The following is a 24,113-nucleotide window of genomic DNA, read 5'->3' as shown; positions in this document are numbered from 1 at the left end:
TATTTTTTGATTTATAGGTATTATAGTTATTAGCAGTGGTTGTTGCAGTATCTGATATCAGTTGCCATCAGGCTAAAAAATAAATTTTCTACATTTGAGGGGCATATAATTCTGTCACGTTTTGTCATATGAGGTCATGCCAAGTAAAAATTTTATTAAATTAAAAAAATAATAATTTTATGTACTGTAGCCTAAGAATAATTTCTTCAGGTAAACCAATAGCTAACTGCCATATTATTGTGAGACAGATTCTGCTTCTCTTTAAGGAGATGTTGTCCTTCTCTGACCTCTCACAACAAGAGCGCCTGCTCCCTCTTGGATTGAAAAAGCTCCTGGGCTTATGGTATTGATTTGTTCTGAACCTTGAAGCTGCCTGTCAGCAGAGATCTCACACATTAATGTGTTGGACAGCTGAGCTGTAGGGCGCGTTGTTGTCATAACTCTTGCCATAATCTCCTGACTGCAACCTCCAGGTACACCCTGCTCCCAAAGAGGTCGCTGACACTTGTTTAGAAAGTCAAGAGGTTAGACACCGTAACATGCTCCAGATGACTAATGAAATGATTAATGAAAAAGAGTTATGGTTTGTTTGTATTGTGCAACAGACATTGGATACATACACAGAAGTCTGTTAGCATTTGTTTGACACATGAAGGCCAAAGTCAACCAAATGGCTAATCAGGGGAGCAGTGGGCGTTTAAGGCTGCAGTTTGAGTTTTGTGCTATCCCATAGATTTGTAGCCAGTCGGTGGGCAAGAGAACATCAGTCACCAGCATGACAATGAGTTAGTCAGTGTTATATGTATTTTAATGATACATTCCTGAATGGTTATCTTTTGTTTATCCCTCCAGATTCTCCACCCACCAGAACGACGCAAGCAACCTCTCTCTTTTTTGGGAGTCAGGACCTCGGCAGAGACTGCAGTTTCCTCAAGCCTCTGGCATCCACACCTGGAAACAAGACTCTACCAATAGGTGAAGCTCTTTACCAGTACACCTGTAATTTTTTGTTGTTTAATCAATTTATTCCTCCTCTGTATTATGCTTTACTTTGGCTGTATTATTAATCATCCCAGAAATATGATACAAGACACACACAATAACGTAAAACATTCCCTGTTGTATTCAGGTTTTGACACAAACAAAATGATTGCTTAGTTACGTTTTTTTTATAAGTGGTTCAGCATAAGGCAGATGGGGCCATGGCGGCATGTCATGGCAGATGTTAATCTCCTATGACAGGCTATACAAATACACTCATACAAACAAACACACATAACATGTACACACAAACACATGCATGTGTGTGCACTTGTATGCCCACACTGATCAATACTGAAGGAAGGAATGCTGTAATGACTTTTTAAGGCCTTGCTATCCATTAGCCCCTTTACAAGGCTATGCTATTGACAAGTAAATGCTACAAATACCAATCAATGTTTTAGCATATTGCAAACACAGTGAATCTGAGATTGGAAAATGTCCAATCCGGTCATTGGCAATAGATGTTCATGTATAGGAAATCAATAAGCCACTGGAAGTACTGACTCATTTTCATGTATTACTCAGCCTCTGTAGATAGCTACAGTTGTGAAACTATTTTTATGTTTACATTTATTTATTTCTTAGCCGCAAATTATTTTTGAACCATGCTAGTGCCATTGCTGCAGGAATGGGAAGAGGGACAATGATGCAGTCGGTCCATCACTTTGGTCCAGTCTAAAATATATACTTTACATATCATAAATATATAACAACTACTGGATAGATTGCTGGCATTTGGCATTTTTTAGAGACGTTAGTAATGCCCAGTGGATGAATCCTATTTATGTGGTGATCTAATTGACTTTGCCTTTAGCGCCATCATCAGGTCAAATTTTCAGTTTGGTTCAAGTACCTGCAAAAGTAATGCCATTCTCTAAATAGTTAATGTTAGCATGTTAACACTCTACACTTAGATGGTGAACATGGTTAACATAATACCTGCTAAACATCATGTATGTTTATATTTATGTGCATGTGTGTCTGTCTTCAGTACCCACAGCTCTGAGGGTGAACGGGCAGACTAATGGTCTGGGTGCTGATGGACGTCCTCCTTTACTGAGCCCCTCCCAGGTCTCTTTAGGACCTCAAGGTCAGGGGTATCGCACTGCTGACTTAGGAGACAGTCCAGGTAGGTCTTTCTCTCTGAAGAGAAAATAAAGTCACATATTTTTAGAAGCACAATATGTTTTACATTCATAATTAATTTGTTTTTCCTCTATTTTGTTGCATCTCCTTTTGATGTTCAGTATCCTCTGTCATGAACTCGGGTCCTCCAAAGAAGCGCCACCGGAGCTGGCATCCCAACGCGTTGGTACCCGTCCCGCCGACAGCCATCCCTGTGCCAGCCATCCGGCCAATAGTTTCTTCTCCAGGTCAGTTTCTGAACCTATTCAAGAAAACCACCTCCCCTCCCTTTGGTTTGGGGATGAGTATGCCACATCCCTGACGTTATCTGGTTGTTAGGGATGATTCACTAAGCATCTCCATGGAGATAGAGCTGGAGTGTTCGTTGCAGAAATGATTTTTTTTAAATTACATGATTGAGGAAGATTTCAGTCACAATTGTGGTTATATATACTACCATCATTTCAAATAAATTGTCTCCACTGATTTTTCATTACTAACATTTCTGTGATCACAGTACATCAGCCCGAAATATTACAGCAGTGTTTTCAGGCTCATGTAAAACACCAATATGTTAACCTATTCCGCAAATTAGCAGGACATGACTATTCCTAGTATTGACATGTTCAGTAATTTCTTAATTTCCCTCCAGGTTCTCTGTTAGGAGTGCCCTCTCCTCAGCCACCAGTAGCAGGAGTGATTCAGCCCCAACCTGTCACAGCTGGAGAGACGGTCATTGTCCCAGACAACCTGCTCAACTGTTCAGGAGTCCGCCCTGTCATACTCATCGGTACAAGCTTTATTTCAGTTATACTGAAAATTAATATCAAAACCTTTCACTGTCAGAAAAATAGAACCAGAACCTGTTTTACCACTAAGTGGAACAAAGTTGGTAGAAAATGTTCAATTATTTGGGTAGTGATTAGCAGGAAACCAACCACCAAAAGTATGATTTTAATGTTTCAACTGTAAAAGGTTTAAATCAAGTTCATTTCTTTAGTGCCTGTAGTGGAATAGTAAGTGTCTAAAAAGCAAGCTAATATTCATAATAACTGTTTTACTGTGTATAAGTTTTGAAAAAATATGAAGTTGTTTTTACTTGTTGTTGTCTCATATTTCTAGCTTACTATATATTTCAGTTTTATCTAATGATAACCTTTCTTTTCAGGGCATGGCACCTTGCCTTATTTCTACGGGAATGTTGGGGATATAGTGGTGAGTCCCCTCCTGGTCAGCTGCTATAAGAGCAGCCAGCTGACAGAGGAACACCTGGAAACTTTGGGCCTCAACAGCAGCCAGCTTCTCTGCGTGGAGGCAATGATTCTGCTCACTTTACAGTATCTTGCACGTTTAGGTAAGAAGCAAACATGACCTCACACATCACAAAAAACCCTCACTGTTGCTCACTTTTTACTGACATGTAGCATGTTTGCTATTAACAAAACACACAGGGGTAGTGGGGTGGATGAGCGGGAGGTGCTGGTGTCTTATTTAAACAGAAACGTTCCTGGTTAAATAAATATCTAACTTTTTTGTTACATGGTGCACCTTCCTAGGAAATGACTCATCAGTGGTTTTGGTTTTTCATATTGAAATTGTTCTTGCAGGCTCGGAGCAGATTCCTATGAGGGAGGAGCTGGAGCAGATTGTTTTGAAGGCCATGCTGTGCTGTCCCGGGGTTCCTGCCATCTCCCCGTCCCAGCTGCCCTGGCTGGCTCGGCTGGAAGCCAGTGTCTCTGGGGGAAGCGTCCAAGTCATGGTTACCCATAACTCTTTGGGAGAGGGCATCTCTGAGTCACTTCGTTCTCTCACTGAGGGTCCTCCCCACCAGCAGTGCCTGCCCACCTACGTAGTTATTATATGTGCCTCGAAAATGAGCGGCAACGAGTTCTGTGTGCTTGTTTTGGGTGAGTGTTAAAATTATTTAACCTGGTTGTCACCTTATTACCTTGACCAATCTGTGCCTATGTTAAAATTATAATAATCTAATCTTAACTTAATGTGTTGGACACAGGAAAGTACCAAGCCCGGGCCTTAGCTGAGGGCATGCTTACAACCAATGAGTTTCTGAAGGAAATCAGTTATGAACTCATCACAGGCAAAGTCAGCATTTTGGCTTCTCACTTTAAAACCACGTCACTGGGTGAGTGCTGCGTCCACACAATATGTGATTATTGTTTTAGGTGAGATCTGAAGGAGGCATTCCAAGAGAATTTTAAGAAATCTTAATTTGGAAGAAACGAGATTAGCTGAATGTTTCCCACGGTGTTTTATGATGGTCGGCCACCTCCATTATATTTATATGGAATAAAATATTACACTTCAAGGAAAACAAGCTGAGGTTTTTTCTCTCAGCCAATGTTATATATTTCATGATTATGGATAGTTTCAGGCTGTCATCTACCAATCAAATTATTTTAACATTTAGTTCGGGTGAATAGTTATGTAATGGCATAATGGTTGGCATATCTGTTTCTACCATCCACCTAACATTTTAAGTGTGATAATTTGATAATTGTGTGACTTCCTGTTTCCTGAATTATTTTGTATGTATTCATGTCATTTAATTGACATTGTAGACGTTTTCGTTTGTACTGGCTGCAAAACAGCAATTTACGATGTCAATACTGTGTCACACATCAGTTTCAGATGACTTATAACCTCAAATCTTTGTGTCTATATTTTACAGTGAATGTACTGTATATCAAATAAACTATTTGTGTTGTAGCAGCTTGTTTGCCTGGTTCTGTGTCTTGGTGTGATTATGGTAACTGGTTGTTTTTTAGGGGACAATCTGGACAAGCAGCTGGTGCGATACCAGCGCAGACGGAAGGGACAGGTCATCCAGCCCTTTCAGGGCGATGTCATTGACTATATCCACTCCCAGGAGGCTGCCAGCATGTCACCACCCTCAGACAGAGGTTAGACGGCTCTTTGTGCTCACTTTCTAAACCTAACTGCTTGGCTCACCTGCTAGGGGCAGTTATTAACCAACCAAAGCAAACAAAATATCTTCTACATATACTGTAAATCCAGATGTGGCTTAGCCCTGTGGTGATTTACCTGTTCTCCTAATTTTACTGGAATCCCAGTCACATGTGGGTCTTAATTCCAGACCTTAACTGTAAGTAACGTTAAGCAGCAAATTACCAGATTATTTTGTTGTACATTGAAATGTCTGTATATTAATAAAATTAATTATTATATTAATATATTCTTGGCTGTCTTTTTATTTTCCTGTAGCAGAGCTGATCAACAAGGTCTTTCAGATCCATCCAACCCAGCTGAGTGTGGCTCGGAGCCTACTCTCTCAAGTTTGCTCTATTGCTGACTCAGGAACCCAGAACCTCGACTTAGGGCGTTTTTGTAAAGTGGACTTTCTTGTTCTGGTCCCTCCATCTCACATTCTGGTACACCAGACGGCACAGCGCATCCGACAATCAGGTTTGCGTAAAACGGCAATGTCACTAATTAAGACTCTAGCATAACTTTCCCACTTGCTTAAACTTTTAAGAACTTTCCATGCCAGAGACTTAATGTTCAAGCAGTGTTGTTATCACTAAACTGTGACTACAAGCTAATATTAAACATTTCTTGTTTGTTTTGCTAAGGAGTGCTCGTTGACCTGGGAATCGAGGACGCCCCCTCAGCCCACCAGAAATCGGACAAGTACGTGGTGCGCCTGGACGGTGACGTTCACACCAAGATGGAAGCCTTCATGAGGAAAGTCAAACAGAACCCCTACACCCTGTTTGTCCTCATTCACGACAACTCGCATGTTGACCTCACAAGGTAAGAGGACTCCAGAAACACAGGAAGGTCCAGTTGACCATTGTGAGAACTGACATTATTTCGCACTGTTGATAATCTAATGCTGAATGAAAAGATGAGTTGTTATGGCTGCAAATCTAGCCGTGTCCTTTTTATATAGCTTACACTGATTAATGTGGAGAGAGGAGAACAGCTGCAAGCAAGTGAAAACAAATACAGCTCACAGTATCTATAACCTTGAATTTTAGATAATGTAGGTCAGATAATTTGAGATCCCTGTTTAGGTCTTTATTATCTTTAGACATATTTGGTTCTAAGTGATATTTGATAAACATTTTTTGCTGGATTTTGTGTTGATGCAGTTTTTAGGCATTTCCTGGTTCTGTTCAGAGTTGGTTACTGCTGCTGCCAACTGCTGTCTTGACTGCCAGAAACATAAAAAAGATCACTTCCTGTTTTCCAGAGGATTTTTCTTGGAAATGACCTACAAGACACTGGGCAATTAGCCCAACAAATGTAAAAGCCTTCATGAACCATGTCCCTAATCGAGTTGTTATTTGAGTCCATGTTAAATGTTACTAACAGCTATGGTATGATTTGTGCAGCAGTCTAGAATATCTATCACAGGTTTCAAACACTTTGCCCTACTCCCTCTCCAGTGCTCTGTCAGGCTCTGTGTGCCACGGGGAGCTGCAGGGTTTGGCTGACCGCGTGGTGAACTGCCAGGAAGTCTTAGATGCCATGAACCTCCTGGTCCTACAGGTCAGTTGCTTCCCGTACACACTGCAGACCCGCCAGTCCCGCATCAGCATCCACAACGAAGTTCACTGGCCCTCTAACGAAAGTCTGGTGAGTATTATTTTGACACTCAAAGCCCCAAAGTATTCTGCATGTATGAGAAAAGCCCTGCCAGTCATTATTAAAGGTCATATAATACCGTGATATTGAAAATCAATCAACACACAACTGTAAAGAGGAATAGTTTTGTGAAAGTCATAGGGAGATATTTTGACATCTGAGCGAATTCATTTTGAAATTTTGTTAAATTTCAGCTTTATGGCAGCATGCAGAGGCCAGTTTGTCCCAGTCGTGGTTTAGCTACTCCACCTGGTGGACTGGAATCTGCACTTACACTAAGAGGAGAGGAAACTTGATCTTTTTATACTTTTGGGATATTAAATGAGATATCTTATTGTTTGGCACTTTTGCACTTAATTTGATGGTAAGAGAGAAAAGGGAAAATAAATCTTCCTTTAAAACACATTTCTGCTTGTAACACATCTGTTACATTATAACCATGGTTCTACTGGGTCCTCAAAAAGATATTTACTCTGATTTCAGGTCATTTTGTTTTTGGTTTGGTTTAGTTTAGTCCTAATAGATTGTACTGTTATTATTTAAATGCTTAATCGTACGCAGAACATTTGATTTGTCCAGGAGCAGAGCGGGGTGTTATGGCTATACTGTAAAGTTATTCTCATCATAAGATTGAGCTGATGGCAGTGGTTAAATACATTTTTCACAGATTCTGTTAATATTTTTTCCTTGTGAATTACTGCATTAAATTCAGGCCTATGAAAGATTACTAAAATAATTTGTTTGTTTTACTTGCTTAATTTTAAATGACAAATAATAATGAAGTGAAAGCATTCACTCAATTTTCAGATCAAGCATCATGCAATGATGGCTCAAAATGATTGACATTTAAGAGAGTATGTGATGTTCTTACCGAGTGCAACAATTCCCCGTCAACACTCAGTCAGGTATAATTTTCGTCCAGCAGGGGGAGCAATCTCCTCATGAGTTGGTCTACTTTGGTCTGAGGGACTACAGCAGCTCTCTGCAGTGGGGCGTGGCCAGCCCCATTCTGCGCTGTGATGATGCATTTGAGAAGATGGTCCACACACTGCTGGAGAGGTAAGTATGGCGTCATAGCTGAGAAATTATTAACACAGAGGGCTGTTGTCATTCAATGTCAAATCTTATACATGTGTGTTTTCTGTCTGCGTTGATAAGACACATCATAATTAGATATATATTATGTATTTGGATCCCAGACATCCACACCTTCACAGCATGGTGATCCGCAGTTACCTGCTGATTCAGCAGTACACTGAGGCCATGATGGCCCTGACCTCTTCCCCGTCCCTGAGAGACCACATAACCCCAGAGACCCTGGCCATGGTGGAGGACCTTATCAATGCCCCAAGCAGAGAAGGCTCCCAGGGCCGGGGACACATGCTTCTAGTTCGAGTCCCCTCACTACAGCTGGCAATGCTGGCCCGGGAGAGACTAGAGGACGTGAGGGACAAATTGGGGCTCCAGTTGTGCTTCGCTGTGCTGCTGGCAAGCCCCGCCTCCGAACTCAACCTGCACAGAAACTTCAGCAGCCGGCTCAGGGTGAGATTGACGTGAAACCAGTGTCCCATGAGTTTTAGTGTGTTTTCTATGGAACATGTTAAATATTTGTACAAAGTTACTGTTTCAGTACTGTGTTACTGAAATCAGACCCACACGTGAAACACTCAAGTTCATCAATGTTTGAATAGATATCCGGGTTTGAGTTAAACTGGGTTTTACAGAGAAGGAATTGACTTTGTTTTCAGTATTCACTTATTTCTCAGGCTTAGAGTATTGACTCTAGAGTATAGAGTATTGGAGTATTGACACTCTGGTTTAGAGCTCTAGCTTAACTTTTGTATTTAATGAAATTTGTAGCTAATATCTGCAATAAAGGAAAAGAAAACCTCTTCTTTAGATGTTTGATATCTAAGTCCAGTTTCAGTCCAACATGCATTATTGATCCAGTTCTAAATCATATAAACATAACTAAACAGTAAAAGATTATGTAATTATTATGTTTCGTGTTTTGCTGTAGGCGTGGAGAGGCTGTGAGAATGAAGACTGGGTGCCGCACACTTATGAGGATTTGGAGGGGCTTCCCTGCATTGTCATCCTTACAGGGAAGGACCCTCTTGGAGAAACCTTTCCTAGGTGAGTTCATACGTCACACATCGCTCATAAAACTTCATAGTCAATCAGAATTCTTCATGGAAAAGTATAATACGCTTCCTTTTAGCTCATCCGTGATTCTTCTTGGTGTGCCATTGCTTAGTCTTTTATTCATCCTCCAAGTGTTGTTTTACACGTCTACATTCACACAGTGTGTGTTGTCTTCTTTACAAGAGAGGTCCAGTTACGTTTTCGTCAGTCCTGGGTTGTGTATCCGTGTTGTGTCAGCATCAGTAAACTATGTTAGGTTTGTAGCACAAGTATTGAACTTAGTGACTTAATACAATATGCAAAACAATTTGGGCAATCTGATTGTGTATATGGAAGTGTATGACCTTTTTTAAGCAACAATCTTCTTCACACTTTTACCCCTCTAGGTCTCTGAAATACAGTGACCTGCGTCTGATAGACTCCAGCTACCTGACTCGTACAGCCCTGGAACAGGAGGTGGGTCTGGCCTGCACATATGTGTCCGTGGATGTGGTCCACGAGCCCAAGAAGACCATGGCCCCACGGGAATCAGACGGAGAGAAGGCCGCCACCATCTTGAATGATGGAGATGAGCTGGAAAGACCTCAGAGCAACGGCAGTGCTGCAACTAGAGCCTCTGGTGAGTCCCTGACCTCACTGGGACACCTTAACTGTCAAGAAGTTAGCATTTTACATCATATGCAACTAGGAAATATACTGGAGTGTTTAGACAGCAAGAAAATGGAAGATAAACTCATTTAAAATGAGTCACAACTTAATTTAATTTGAAATGTTATAACTGTTCCCTTTACCTTGCTTAATCGCAAATAAAATTTGCCTTTAAGAGCTGTTATGAATGTCATCCTTTTAGCAGTAATAGTAGTAAAAAGCAGCCTGTGGAGTCTCAGCTGTTGTTTAAAGTAGTTATACCAAGGTATCATTTTGTTATTGGCTAAATTAGAGGTTTTTCTAAGTACTGTGACAATGTATTTACCTCACATTTTACCCCTCATGTCTCCACTCAGGCTCTTTGGCAGAAAACGGTGTCAGTTCATCTGACGTCGCAGACTCATTACAGAAGCCCTCCACCTCCACGTGCCCACCTGAAGGTCCAGTCACCTCAGACGTGGGCACGGTGCCACAAGTGTTCAAGCAGGAGTGCGACTCCCTGGGAAGCCAGTTCTCCTCCAACCCCTCCAAACCTTCCAAGGCCTCTCCCTCCCTTTACTCCAGTTCCTCCTCTTCCTCCCTCTCCCCATCTTCTTCCTCCACCCAGAGGCCCAGCCAGTCCACACAGTTCGGTCGAGACTCTAAGCCCGCTCGGGTGTCACCGCGGACAGTCATCATGTCACGGGCGGCGTACAACCTGCTGGCGGTGGAGTCTGGGAGTCAGCTGAGCTCCTTCTCCCTGCTGCCTCATGCAGATGTTGCCTGGAGCAGCCCGCTGAGGCCCCTTATCAGTCCCAACCTGCAGGGGGCAGAGCAGAGCATGCACTACCGCCAGTGGACCATCGCCAGGCAGCATCATGCTGATTATGAATCTCCACCTGTGACACACCCACGACGCTTGCTACTCAGTGGACCCCCACAGGTATCAATCAACATATTTACAAATAGAAATGAATGACGAACTGAGATAAGTAAGGGTTTTATTTCAAAACAGCAAACCTGATATTCTGTTTTTGCAGGTTTTATATTTAAATCCTGATTATGTTTAACTGTAGCTGACTTTGTAAATGAAACAAATGCCAGAGTATTATTGCTCACACATTTTCTGTTTTAAACTGTGAAAGGAAAATTGTTCATCTGGATTTAAGTGTCATTGTAAGATTTGTCCTTTGCTAGGTGGGAAAAACTGGTGCCTATCTGCAGTTTCTTCGTATCCTGTTTCGAATGCTCATCAGACTGTTGGAGGTAGATGTGTATGATGACGATGAAGAGGAGGAGGAAGAAGGTGAAGATCATACTCACTCATTTATTCTGACCTCTTTTTAAAAAAATACACCATAGATATAATGAAGAACTGAATGTCTTTTTCCTGGTGGTCAGTTTTTGTTCTCACCTTGTCATGCTCTTTTCATCTCCAGAAACATCAGAGGTTATAACTCCAGTAAATACCCAGTGGCCTGACATTGAGGATGTTCGAAAACTGCCCTTTGACACCTACCCCCGGGACCCTAAGTTCAGGAGGGTCAGCCCTGTTTATTCTGACAGGATGCCAAAGTGCTTAAAAGGTCAGCAGAAATATGCAAACACACAACAGAGGCGTTGTTTGAGTTCAACATTTTAATCTGCCATTGTACAAACAACATGGATGTTAATTTAATATCAGCTTAAACAAGCTTATTATAAAGTAGGAGCATGAACATGTTTGATTTCTGCCATCTGCAGATGTGAAGCAAAAAGGAGACAGCCAAACACCAGCCGAACGAGTGACCAAGTCCATACGTCTGAGCAGGTTTGCCGCCCACAATGCCTTTCATCACTGTGAACAGTGTCACCACTACTGTGAAGCAGGCCCTGCCACACAGGTGAGTGCAGTATACAGGCAAACATAAAACATCTATGACTCTAATCTGCTGCCTTGTCTGGGCTTGTCTAACTTCAAACATTGCTCACTTACTGGTGCACAGACATGTATCCCAACCTGTCGCCTAACACTTACTTACTCACTGTAGTGATGGTTAAGGCTGATCTCCCTGTGTTAATGATGCATGTGTGTGTGCATGTGCGTGTTGTAGCTGTCGGAGTGCACCTTCCACGCTTTCAGCTTCTGCTCGTCCATGCTGGGGGAGGAGGTCCAGCTCCAGTTTGTCATTCCTAAAACCAAGGAGCAGCACTTTGTTTTCAGTCAGCAGGGCAGCCACTTGGAGAGCATGCGCCTGCCTCTGGTCTCCACCAAGGTTAGTTTACTGTGTACATGTATTTGTGTTTGTGTGTAGGTATGTACAGTATATATCTGTATAGGGTGGGCTTGCCCAACTCGCCTGCTAAAGTTGAAAACTGAGGCATCACAAATCAACATGTTAAATTATTTTTCTAGTCACAACTTTACTCATCTGTTTTTACTCTTCTTTCCTCTCTCCGTATCTGTCTCTAGGGCCCTGATCTGATAAAGAGTCCAATCTTCACCCCGACTACAGGACGCCAAGAGCACGGCCTGCTCAACATTTTCCACGCCATGGAGGGCGTCCCTCATCTGCACATTCTGGTGGTCAAGCAATTTGAGATGCCCCACTACAGGAAGTACTGGCCCAACCACATCCTGCTCGTCCTGCCGGCGATGTTTAACAACGCGGGAGTTGGTGAGCAGTTTATTGGCTTAATTAAACTGAGACGTCTTAGATGTCTTGCAAAGTGGATTTTTGGAATACTAATCTACTAATCAACTTATCTCTCTGCTGACAATTAGGGATTTATTACAGTCAGTGAGCCACCCTGGTCATATATTTATTACAGTCAGTCACATTTATGTAGAGTAGGTAAAAGGTTGTCTTAACCAATTTGAGAGAGCCATTATAAATAAAACCATCTACAGCACAGTAGTCTGATTTGTAAGTAAATCAAACAGGTGTTTGGCCTGACTGAAATGGTTGTAACTAAACTAAATTGCTCTCAAATAGACGGGAAAAACCATTTACGCTTTTACCGATTTTGTCACATTGTGACCCTTTGAGTGTCAACATAGCAGTCTGCTAATATTTCTGTTCAGGATGTAATTTTTGCACTGCTTATTACATCCTGCAGCGCTGTGGTTTGGTTGAAGGAGGAGGGCATTGTAGGTGTAACAGTTTGGAGAAAGTATAAATAGAAAACTGACACATGCTGCTCCTGTCTATTGAAGGTGCAGCCCGCTTCATGATCAAAGAGCTGTCATACCATAACCTGGAACTGGAGAGAAACCGACTGGAGGAGCAAGGTGTTAAGAGGCAAGATGTATGGCCTTTCATTGTCATGATGGATGACTCCTGCGTGCTGTGGAACATCCACCAGCCAGCAGACAGCAGGTAGTAATTGTTTCTGATTTGTAAAATTTGTGGACGATAAACTTTCTTTCAAAGTTCATGTTGAAAAGCTTGTAAAAAAGCTGAAACTAAGGCTGGGGTTTTACTTTAGAAATAAGCCTTGTTTTAACATGAAAACTATGGTGATGTTGTGTACATGCACGCTGCCTCTAGTACTCTCCACCTTTAAGATTCTGTGTACCATAGTGCTCTGCGCCTTTTTAACTAACACTGATTCCCATCATTGTATGCTTTATGAACTGGTAGCCTGGCCGTCACTATTCCAACAGTTTTCATCTCCGTTCCACCAGGTGGCTCTCTTACCAGGTTCCAAGGGTTTTTACTGAGCTGGGAAAAAAAGCCTTCTCTTACTTTGCTCCCTGGTCTTGGAATAACTTACAAAACTTGCTACATCTAAATGATCTAGTCCCATTAAATGAATTTAAGGCCATGTTAAAATGCCATGTAACTCAAAAATTTAACTGTCACATGTGACCTGATTCTTTCCTTTATGTGTGACGCTTGTTTGTTTGTTTTGACTATGCTGTATTTCTATTTAAATTGTAACCGGTGTGCCGTCTTGGCCAGGTATCCCTCGGAAAAGAGATTTCAATCTCAAGGGACTTCCTGGTTATATGAAGGTTAAATAAAAAAATAAAAAAGAGAGGGGGAGTTGCTGACTTTTTAACGATATAATTATCTACATAGAGTATTTTTCACTTTTAGCTAACTTCTAGCTTCAGTTACCCCTATTACTATGCTGAAAAAGTGTATATTACAATATTTAAAGACCCCCGTTAAAGCAAAATTATGGTTTGTATTTCCCCATCATTTCATAAATTAATTTTAAATACATATTTTTTTTTTTTTTACCTTTTATTTAACCAGAATGTACATGTACATAATATACATAATATAACATGAACATAAAACATGTAACAATTTACAATTTAATTTTTGGACCCTGTCTTCCTTTTTCTCTGTCTCTCAGTGAGACATCAGATGGAAGCTTAACCAATGTGTCTCTGAAGACGGTGCTGCAGCATATGGAAACCACTCCGAAAATCTCCCTGTACTCAATGTGCGGTACACGCAAGTGGAGCAGCAAACTGGCTCGCAAGTCTCCCAGCCGCCCCTTCAGTCGGTGTCACCTCCACGACTTTGTCATGCTTAACGTGGACCTGACACAGAATGTTCAATATGACCTTTATCGGTACGTTAGCAGAGGATGGATTCAATCAGTCACACATTTGGTGATTTGTTCAGTGTTTTAACGTTATTGCATTGCTGTTGTGTTCCTATGTGCAGGTATAGCTGTGAGGAGGTGGACTTTAATCTAAGGGTGAACAGCAGTGGGCTGCTGCTGTGTCGCTTCAACTACTTCAGCTTCATGAAGAAACATATTCCAGTTGGGGGAAACAAAGACTTCCTGGTCAAACCTAAACTCATGGTGGGTGTCATGTTCATACAATGTATGCCCATTTGTAAGTCAGTTTTCTAGTGAATGTATTTTGTCATCTTTCAGTATGAAACCCCATCTAACACTAAACTGCTTCCTTCTCTCTCCAGGAAATAGAAAACCCCGCCCCAATCAGCCCGTCACAGTATGTTTGCGCCCCAGACAGTGAGCAGACGCTCCTGGATGCCCCGGCCCAGTTCTTGCTCGAAAAGTTCCTGCAAAGCTGCAGCCACAGACTGTTTCCCAAGGCTGTTCAGAACAGAAACAACCCAGTTCTGTTCATCGACAGCTACCTCAACATCAGCCCGGAGGTAAGAGCTACCAGGAGGTTGCAGTCGAAAGCAGTAGAGGAGACCATAGCATCATCCCTTCAACTTAAACCAACAGGTTTGAAAACCTGTTTGGGATGGGAGTCAAGTGCTGTTGTGCCCCACACATGCTGAACATAATGTTCTACTGTTTCAGGGGAATCTCTAAGGTGTTAACTGTTACAAAAATAAGACAAAACCTGCTGACCGAGTTTATTTCAAATTTTTTTGTCTAAGTTTTGTAGAATTGTCTTAACCCACACACAAACATGTTGCACGATTTCACCATCTGTTTTGCTTGGAACATCCTGACCTGCATCTACGGACGTGCACAATCAGCGAATGATAACAATGCATAACAATGCATATTTGTACTGTCCACTTGCATATGAGCTTATAACTGTCCACTGATTCTGCACAACTTATTTTATACATACCTAGACACATTTCTTTTGTTTCTGTTTTCTCTTCTACTGGAAATAAATCTTGCACAGATGACAGACTATGAGAAATAAATTTGCTTGTAAAGATTCCTGTTTTCCCGCAGGGATTATTCATAATGATTTAGCCTACAAGATGTGAACTTCATGCCTCCTCTAGTTTGCTGTATCTTGTCATATGTTTTGTTGCAGATTTCTGTGTGCTACATCAACTCTCGTCCACACTCCACCAACCTGAACCATCAGGGCTTGCTGTTCAGTGGCCTGCTGCTTTACCTCTGTGACTCCTTCGTCGTCTCTGGGTTCCTCAAGAAATTCCACTTCCTCAAAGGTGATCATCAGTGTAGTCAAAGCTATTGTTACCGCTTCTGTTGTTATCGTCTCTGTTGCTATATCACCTACTTGAAGTTATTTACTCCACGGGGGTACACATGGCATGTGATACTATTGTGTTTTGCCATTGGGGGCATACCTATGCATACACTCCTGTGTCTTTCTGTGCGTGTTAACACATTCTTGTTAAATCCATTGGTCAAGAACAATTAATCCTAGCAATTTGAGTAGATGCATTTTACTCCTTAGACCTCCCTAACACACAAACTTTATGCCCTTTTTGATTTTATGTTGGTTAAGTTAGTGAAATATTAGGTTTTATACTCTGGCACAATAGTGACCGGTGAGAAACGGCATAGTCAAAATTCACACAAATTCTTCAATTAGACCAAGCAAGTTAAAGCAATAAAAAACAAACATTAAAAAACACATTTTCATTTCAGAAACATTCAGCAGGTCAGAGCAGGAAGACATAAACTGTGTCTTAGAACAGTGGTTCTTAAAGTCTTATGGTGGTTCCAGGGGTCCTCAGCAAAAAGGGGAATAGTTTTTTTTTTTCACTATAATTCCATCCATATGTAACATAATTACTATTTAGGTCATGGGTTTCATACGCTTTCTGTAATAAAACATCTACCAATCTAACATTGTAACAATCTAACAATCTGCATTGTAGATATCACAGTTATATGACCAAGACAAGTGATGTGAGAAGATGTGAGAAGAACCCTATAGAAACTCAGCAACTCCTCTATGTTCAGATTGGTTTGAACTATATAGGTATTTGACATTATTAATAATTATTATTTAATTAGCTGACACTTTTATCCAAAACTACTTTCAATTGCTATATATGTCAGCGGTCACACACCTCTGGAGCAACTGGACAGTGGTTAAGTGTCTTGCTCAGCGACACATTGGTGGATGTATCATAGCGTAAATATCTCACACCACAGGCATGTGCCTTAGCCACTGCTCCGTCACCACCCCTCTATTGACATCTCAAACCAATTGGTTCTCATGAACATCCTCCAGATATTGCCATTCAATAGTCTACCTATCTGAGCCATCACTGTCACTTTCAAATCCTACTTTTTCAAATGTAGAAATGACCATGATGCTGCACACAGCACTTGGGGGGTCTCGTATGTCTAGGAGGTCCAACACATCTGATAGTTTCAAAATGTGTGAAAATAAACAGATGATAACTAAGATCACAGCCAAAACCTGTTTTCAATTGAAGCACTGTGTTATACTACTGGTCACAATTGTGACCGCTAACAGATTTACACCTCTTACGAGCAAAATATATATGCAGGAGTATAATTCTCAAAACATATCAGTAGTAGACCCTTAAAAGAATATATGTACAAAATATGACAATTCTATCTGTTAATTAAGTTGTTTTACTTACTACTTTTTGCAGGAAGACATCTTCCAGGTGTGCAAGCAGGAAGTAAACTAATTTGGTCATGTGACCTTTCACACTAGTCACATGATATCAATTTTAGCTTCAGAAATAGCATAAAAAAACACGGTCACAAATGTGACTGGTGGGATTAAACGGGTAAATGGTAGAAACATTGTGCATAGACCACCAATATGTACTACACATTCTGCATAGAGTAGATTATCAGATTAGGTTTTTTCACTAGAGGAGGAAGACTGTTAACCCCGTAATGACAAACAAATCAAAGACATGTTTCTCTATTGGAGAAAAGCATTCTCATAAAAATCTATATGTGGTCTACATGGATGTGGTAAGTACAATTAAATACTTGGGCTGTAATTATGCGTGTTTGTGGACACTAGCAGGGCTCTTAGACTAGTCCTTAAATTCTGATTTTATTTTCCCATTATCGTGTCCATAGGTGCCACTCTCTGTGTGATCTGCCAGGACCGAAGTTCCCTGCGTCAGACCATCGTCCGCCTGGAGCTGGAGGATGAGTGGCAGTTCCGTCTGCGGGATGAGTTTCAGACAGCCAACTGCAGTGAGGACCGGCCCCTCTACTTTTTGACAGGCCGCCATGTTTGAACATGAAACATCCTGGGTCTAATGCGCCACTGCATTAACACAATCAGAAATGAGGAGAGATTTGATTCCAAACCAGCCAGCAATCACAATTTCTTGCAATTCCAATGGAAGGTCAGAAGGGATATGCGGGAGCACAAGATCTGAAGTGCCCCACAAGTGGATACCTAATATGGCTTTCCCTACATCTGTACTACCACTATGCCTGGCTCTGAAGAGGGTCAGCGCATGTTTTAACTCTTGCTTATAGCTGGGATTGTCTCCACTTGAGCTTGCGTTCTACTGAAAAATACTTTTAATGTGGAAAAAAAGCACAGCTGAAACTGAACTGTATTTGTTTTGTTGTTGTATTGAAATAGACACTCTCCGATCAACGATGTGACTATTTGAAGATTGTATGTGTACATGGACGTTGACTACAGTATGTCCCATTCTGTACATACGTGTTTTTCTCAGGGTTTTAAAGGGAGATCGAAGGGAGCCCGCTTAAAGGGGTAAAGCTTTCCTCCAAATTCACCATGGATTTTTGGCATTAATTTATGTTGGCACCAAAGACATCCTTATCTGCCCCTTGCCTTTTTCCCTTCACTTTTCCTTCTTGCCTGCTCGGCCTCTCGAACTCCACAACGCTCATTGGCTACAAAAAGTCAGCTCACTACATTTCTATAATGAAGAGTATCAAATTCTACTGTGACGCAATTGGGTTTCAAACAAAAAGCAACTAATTGAGCAAGCACATTGAAACTGCAAGTGGAGAATCCTTTTCTCTTCTGCCTCTAAATATTTATGTGTCATTGATAATCCCTCTGACGAGGAGCTGTGTGAGTGTGGTTTTAATTTCCATATGAATTACGCATTCATTTATCCAAAGACTTAAATCACAACTAAAGAAGTGCACGTTGTGTTCTTTCAAGAATGTAGGATTCTATTATGGCTTGAATATACAACTATGAAGCAACATATCTGAATTTCCACAGGGTTTTACTTTCACAACTCATCTGTTAATGTGTAATGCCAATCAGACGGAGCAGCATAGAAGTAAGACTAGTTTACTAGGTTGTTCTAAATCACATATGTTTTGTATTTAGGCATTTACTGACTTAAATGCTGGGTATTTTAAGCATAATCACATTACGTCAGTAAATGTGATATAATAAGCAAGCCTCTTCACTGCCAAATATCCTGCAACTGATTGTGCCTGGGATTTTCACTTCCTGCTGTAATGTTCGGAGGCTGATTGTACATTGATGGTCTCGGCTACCATCCACACATCAAACTCACAATCTGTCATCTTTTGCCCCCAAAACAAAGAGTATTCAAAGAACAGGTTCCACACTGTCCAAAGCAGCTCACCAGATCATTTCATATACTTGAAAGTTGAATGTTTTTTATATGTTTCTGCACAGGGTTGTCCAAATAATATGCCTTAATTGACGTTTCATACAGTCACTGCTCAAGTCCCTCATTTTTCAGACCAATGAGAATGAAGAAATCATTTAACTGTGAGACGAAGAAGTGTTGTTAGTCTGAGTAAAGCAAGATTAAATAATTGGATTTTGGACTACTGTACTGTTTAAAGCTTTGTTTACATTATTAATATATTATATCACCCCCTTAACCACTGAGGGTTCCTGATGTTTTTTAGTCTTGTGTACCTTTTTCCAGTATATTTTGGTCATAATGTCTTTCCGCATTTTATATTATGTTGCAAAGACAAGAAGAATCTACCTAGATGTGTCCTTAACCATAATGTCTGTATCCCTTCCTGTTATTGTGTTGGATTTTTATTGAAAATGAAAATCAGGTCCATGAGGTATTCTTATTTATTTGAAAAGCATTTTGGACTGATAATCATATTGAAATGTAATATTTGCTTGCATGCTAAGCTCGCTTAAACTAAGGGAGTGTGTCCTCCTCAAAACCATCCACGAAGGCTTTGCACAAGACCCAAACGAATGATTCTTAGATCTACTGAATGTCATTGGGGTAGGAAATGTGAACTTGCACTATACAAGTTGCCAGCAGAAAAAAAATATTTCCCACTATTAAATGAACCCAAAAATGTGTCCAAATATAAGACTGGTGATCAGAACTTTAACTTAAACTCCAATGGTCCATAGAATGTGTATTTCTTTTTAATAATTTAACACTTAATATGCAACTTGCTCTCACAATCTTCACTGAATGTGTTTGATAATTATGTGCAGCCCAATGGTAGCTTTGGTGTCTGGGTGATCTACCTCTTGTTTACCATTGTGGTTGTGGGCTGTGACCGTATGACATAGAGCCATGCTATTGTTGTTGAAAATTTTTGAATGTAATAAAATGACTTCTAAAATCATTTGCGTGTATTTTAAATTATGTTTAAATCTTTTATATGGTTTTCTTCTGGATCTTTGGAAAACAAAACGTGACAGTAGCACAGTATAAGGTATAGGATAGGAGGATAAAGATTATTTAACAAGATGTTAAGATGTGTTTCCCGATACCAAATATGATTAAAATGCGACGCTAAAATGTATACATTTTGGGGAAATGTGCTTAAAATGATGCACAAGACTGGAATCCATTTGATTAAATAGTGCAGTCATAGAAAAATCCATCTTGGGTTTGAATATTTCCCTCTGCATAAACATTGTATAGCTTAAATAAAGACTTGGAACAAGCCGATACAGAATGATATAAAATATAGTGGAATAAGGGGATTTTAACAACTTTGAAGCAGCTTAAAGGAAAATAGTCAATTTAGTCAAGATTATTTCCTCTGATTTTTAAAAGATCAACTTTTCCATTAAATACATTTACTGAACCATTAATATCTTTTCCTGAAATTTCTTGAACATGACAATGTGAGTATCAACATTATACATATTTGTAATTATAGTATTTTTGTACACCCTCTTATTGTTTCCCATGTATATCACCGCACAGAGTTTGGAATGGCATCTACCATACGTATTTTTTGGTTGCATTGACAGTCACCTGAAAAGTTTTAGTTGAGTGCAACTCCAGAAAACATGAGTATGGTTTGCCCCAGGTTGCCCCAGAGCCTCAAAATGGGTTAAAGGCCATAAAAAATAAATGGTCAAAATCGAAGTGGCAGACGCAGAGAATAGCCTCAATTTTGGTCTCTAGCATAACTCAAGCTTAAAAAATTGCTGATGATCCTACATTCCCCATAATGCAACTTGACTGTGTCTTTTGTCAGAACTCCCTGCTGCCCAGTTCTATAAAACTCAACGCCTCCACTTTGTAAGGCAGGCCAGGGGCGTTTCTAGGCTCTTGAAACATTGGGGGCTTAGCCCAGCACAGAAATCTTTCATGTTTTAACCCCCCACCCGCCCATTGCCACCTACCCAAAGTATGTCTATAAAGCAACAGTAAATTATATATGTAGACTACATTTATTATGAATTTTATAATTACTACTGATAATAATTAACACTGATAATGTTAAATTGGTGGAGTCTGGGGGTCCTCCCCCTGAAAAATTTGGGCTTTAAACACTTAATTTTCTGCATTCTGGTGAATTTATTTGCACCAATTTATTGAGGAAATGTCTCAGGTGACAATAAAAAGTAAGAAGAATATAGTGTAATATAATGCAGTAAGGCTGTCAGGCATTCTTTATTGCTGTCAGATATGTTTCTCCTGTAGATCAACTTTTCTCATTAAATTTAATCCCGGCTGAGTCTACATACATGCAGGCATGCCTGAAGTAGCCTAAAGTCTTTTTAAATGTGCATATGGCACCTTTTCACCTCAATGATAAATTAGCTTAACTAATGTGAATTCAATTAAGAATTATTAATTGACAAAATATTCAGTGGGGGAGGTGAGGGTCCTCCCCCAGATGATTTTGAGCATCAAACACTTAATTTCCTGAATATTGGAGACATTTTCTGCATCAAATTATGGTGGGAATGTCTTTATTTTTATAAAGGGAGGGACAAAATTTAGGTGGCAGGTGACAATTGAGAACATAAAAATATAATAGAATGTAATGCAGTAATCAGTAGCTTATTATTTTTTTTTAGTTTATATCTACATATTGGTTATTTGGCGAATTATTACTTTTTTGGCCCACAACACAAGAAACCGCTCGAGCAGAGGGGGAGGGAGTGGGTGCTGTAAGAGATGTGATTGGGCCAGCCCAATGTCAGTATAGGCCGATGCTTTATGGGCCAATAGTTGGCCCATTTTTTAAAAAACAGTTAGGCCAATATACTGTAAATAAATAATTTGACATGAGAGGAGCGCACTGCTCTTCATCAGAGGAAGAAAACCGAAACTGAAAACACTTGTGATCAGACAGAAATATCACCACAATTCCACACTAATGTTCACTTCAGCACTGCTGATAAAGTGCAGATCACATCCACTTTAGAGGGAATGAAGCATCCTAGAGCAGAGAGACAGTCAAACAGAGCAAAGTGTTTCTGAGCGAGTGGGAGAGAGACAGCAGGATACAGCGACAGGTGTCTGCGTCACGGTCAGGTGTGTCATGATATTCTCTCACTACTTTGCGGCGACTGTTAACCATTTGTGTAGCTATACACTGACTAGACACTGACTGACAACTTTTATATTTAAATGTATTGATTACAATTTTCCCAGGGACAGTTCAGAAGTCGCGGATAAGCCCTGAAGCTGTGAGCAATGCTCTCTCTGTCTCTCTCTCTCTCTCTCCTCTCGTGCTCATTCTAAACGCAGGAGGGCTGAGTAACGGTAAACCAAATGTAGCAATATTATTGCGAGTAGCCTCCGCTCTTTGAAGACCTGCGAGACAGGCTGCATCATGAAGATTATTGCATATTAACATGGAAAATATATTTGTTGCTGTTGTTGAGTTACATTCGGGGCTATGGTCAAAACATCCAGAAAAATGACCTGGCAATGCTGATGAGGCAGGCTATATGTTTAGTAATGATTAGCCCAAACTCAGATAACCCTGCCCCTTTAAGCGGTGTAGAGGTGTCCCCCAGGGCTTGATCTTGGCTCCCGTTTTATTCACCATATTTTTAAATTATATTGCATTGATATTGAAAACATTTGCATCGAGCCAAGTTGCATATCTATGCAGATGACACAGTTATATATACATGTGCTCCCACCCAGGCTCAGGCTTTCACAGAGCTTCAGGTTGCATTCTCTGCATTGCAGTTCTCATTGCACAACCTCAAAATACCCCAAAAAACAAGTTGATGACATTTACTAGAGCTCGCTCTCAGGAGAACCTTAGCCTTTGCACACTAAGGCCCCATCCACACTACTCCGTTTTAGTTTAAAAACGGAGAATTAAAACGAATACGATTTCCGTCAGCACTAGGGTTTTAGCTGCACATTTTAACTAATGATCCCAACTTGTGAGAACACGTCTCGACGAATGTGGAGAAGTTTGTTGTTTCCTAGCAAAAGTTATAGTTGGATACAAAATATAAACTGGGATCCAGAGAATGTGTAGTACACCAGAGATTATACTGTTCATTAAGCCTTACAAAGAAGTGTTGCATCAAAGACTACTGTAACGAGCATTTTTTTGTATAATGTAATTTAATAAAACTATAACTAAGTTACTGAAAAGATCCTGTTACTGAAACAAATAACTGTAAATTACTAAAACATTACATTATATACTAAACAAGACATTTTGAAAGCTTGAACATTACCTTTGTCTCTTTTGTCCCAGATTGAATGTGCCCCTCAACAAAACAAAGCCCAGCCTGGCCCCATCAATAAAATTGGTCTAGAACCGCCACTGTTTTCGAAGTGTTGTTTCCCCTGTGAAACGAGCAAGAAACTTGTCCAGTCTACCTTTTTGTTGGTACTTGACTACGGGGACCTACTGTATATGCATGTGGCCTCAACATTGTTAAAGAAACTTGGTTCTGCATACCACGTAACGTTGCGTTTTATTACACTTGCTAAATCGCGCACACCTCACTGCAGATTATATGATATGGTGGATTGGCCATCATTAGCTATGCGGAGACAACTACATTTGTGTATTTTTATTCATAAAGCACTTGTTTGTAAACTACCACATTACATTTAGCCTGCTCAGCTTTACGGTCAGTAGTCATCATACCTGATCCAGAAGGCTGCTGCTTTTAAAAGTTCTCAGGGTGACCTTGGTGTTGGGAAAGACTGCCTTCTCATGCTGTGCACCATTAACTTGGAACTCCTTGCAAAGGACCCTATGGCTGGAGGTACTGGTACCTCTTGGGAAGTTCAAATCCTTCATGACAGAGGTTTTTAAAGATGAATGTAACTGTTTTTGAATAAGCTGGCATTATATTGATGTATTTTAACTGCTCAATGAAGTGCTAATATACTGGTGAGATAGTGGGTTGCGACTGTTGCATTTGTATATAGGTAAAAGGTTACATGTTTTGATTGTATTTTGTATTGTTTTATGTTTGTATTGTCTGACTTTCTGTCCTGCTCCCTTTCTTGCCCAGAATGTCCTTGAAAAAGAGATTTTATCTCAATGGATCTTTTCCCCTGGTGAAATAAAGGTTAAATAAAAAACTTTAAAAAATCACCTCTGATTTCCATTTATTTCGCTTATTTCTGTGTTTATGTGGGTGTGCTTCCTGTGTAACTGCTGAGTAT

General features: G+C 40.4%; 1 protein-coding gene across 8 annotated transcripts in view; it reads left to right on the top strand.

The window, feature by feature from the left end:
* The window catches only part of greb1l (GREB1 like retinoic acid receptor coactivator), a 43,848-nt gene extending 24,009 nt beyond the window's left edge, over nucleotides 1–19,839 (top strand). For 5 of the 8 annotated variants that reach the window (XM_046050959.1, XM_046050961.1, XM_046050962.1 and 2 more), the window contains exons 8-34: nucleotides 853–975; nucleotides 2,036–2,173; nucleotides 2,292–2,417; nucleotides 2,822–2,959; nucleotides 3,338–3,523; nucleotides 3,777–4,076; nucleotides 4,184–4,312; nucleotides 4,956–5,090; nucleotides 5,413–5,613; nucleotides 5,781–5,961; nucleotides 6,600–6,789; nucleotides 7,721–7,857; nucleotides 7,998–8,340; nucleotides 8,819–8,934; nucleotides 9,330–9,562; nucleotides 9,948–10,513; nucleotides 10,768–10,876; nucleotides 11,010–11,156; nucleotides 11,314–11,453; nucleotides 11,664–11,825; nucleotides 12,023–12,227; nucleotides 12,767–12,929; nucleotides 13,918–14,139; nucleotides 14,235–14,376; nucleotides 14,496–14,696; nucleotides 15,326–15,464; nucleotides 17,338–19,839. In XM_046050959.1, coding sequence (XP_045906915.1) covers nucleotides 853–975; nucleotides 2,036–2,173; nucleotides 2,292–2,417; nucleotides 2,822–2,959; nucleotides 3,338–3,523; nucleotides 3,777–4,076; nucleotides 4,184–4,312; nucleotides 4,956–5,090; nucleotides 5,413–5,613; nucleotides 5,781–5,961; nucleotides 6,600–6,789; nucleotides 7,721–7,857; nucleotides 7,998–8,340; nucleotides 8,819–8,934; nucleotides 9,330–9,562; nucleotides 9,948–10,513; nucleotides 10,768–10,876; nucleotides 11,010–11,156; nucleotides 11,314–11,453; nucleotides 11,664–11,825; nucleotides 12,023–12,227; nucleotides 12,767–12,929; nucleotides 13,918–14,139; nucleotides 14,235–14,376; nucleotides 14,496–14,696; nucleotides 15,326–15,464; nucleotides 17,338–17,501 — 5,036 coding nt within the window. In that variant the 3' untranslated portion in view covers nucleotides 17,502–19,839. The remainder of the gene's footprint in view (nucleotides 1–852; nucleotides 976–2,035; nucleotides 2,174–2,291; nucleotides 2,418–2,821; nucleotides 2,960–3,337; nucleotides 3,524–3,776; nucleotides 4,077–4,183; nucleotides 4,313–4,955; nucleotides 5,091–5,412; nucleotides 5,614–5,780; nucleotides 5,962–6,599; nucleotides 6,790–7,720; nucleotides 7,858–7,997; nucleotides 8,341–8,818; nucleotides 8,935–9,329; nucleotides 9,563–9,947; nucleotides 10,514–10,767; nucleotides 10,877–11,009; nucleotides 11,157–11,313; nucleotides 11,454–11,663; nucleotides 11,826–12,022; nucleotides 12,228–12,766; nucleotides 12,930–13,917; nucleotides 14,140–14,234; nucleotides 14,377–14,495; nucleotides 14,697–15,325; nucleotides 15,465–17,337) is intronic. The other 3 variants (XM_046050958.1, XM_046050956.1, XM_046050957.1) reach the window with 3 other exon arrangements.
* The last annotated feature ends 4,274 nt before the right edge of the window (nucleotides 19,840–24,113 follow it).

The sequence above is a fragment of the Micropterus dolomieu genome, linkage group LG06 (assembly GCF_021292245.1).
Source record: "Micropterus dolomieu isolate WLL.071019.BEF.003 ecotype Adirondacks linkage group LG06, ASM2129224v1, whole genome shotgun sequence".
NCBI classification, from domain to species: domain Eukaryota; kingdom Metazoa; phylum Chordata; class Actinopteri; order Centrarchiformes; family Centrarchidae; genus Micropterus; species Micropterus dolomieu.
This window is presented reverse-complemented; position numbering and strand designations above follow the sequence as displayed.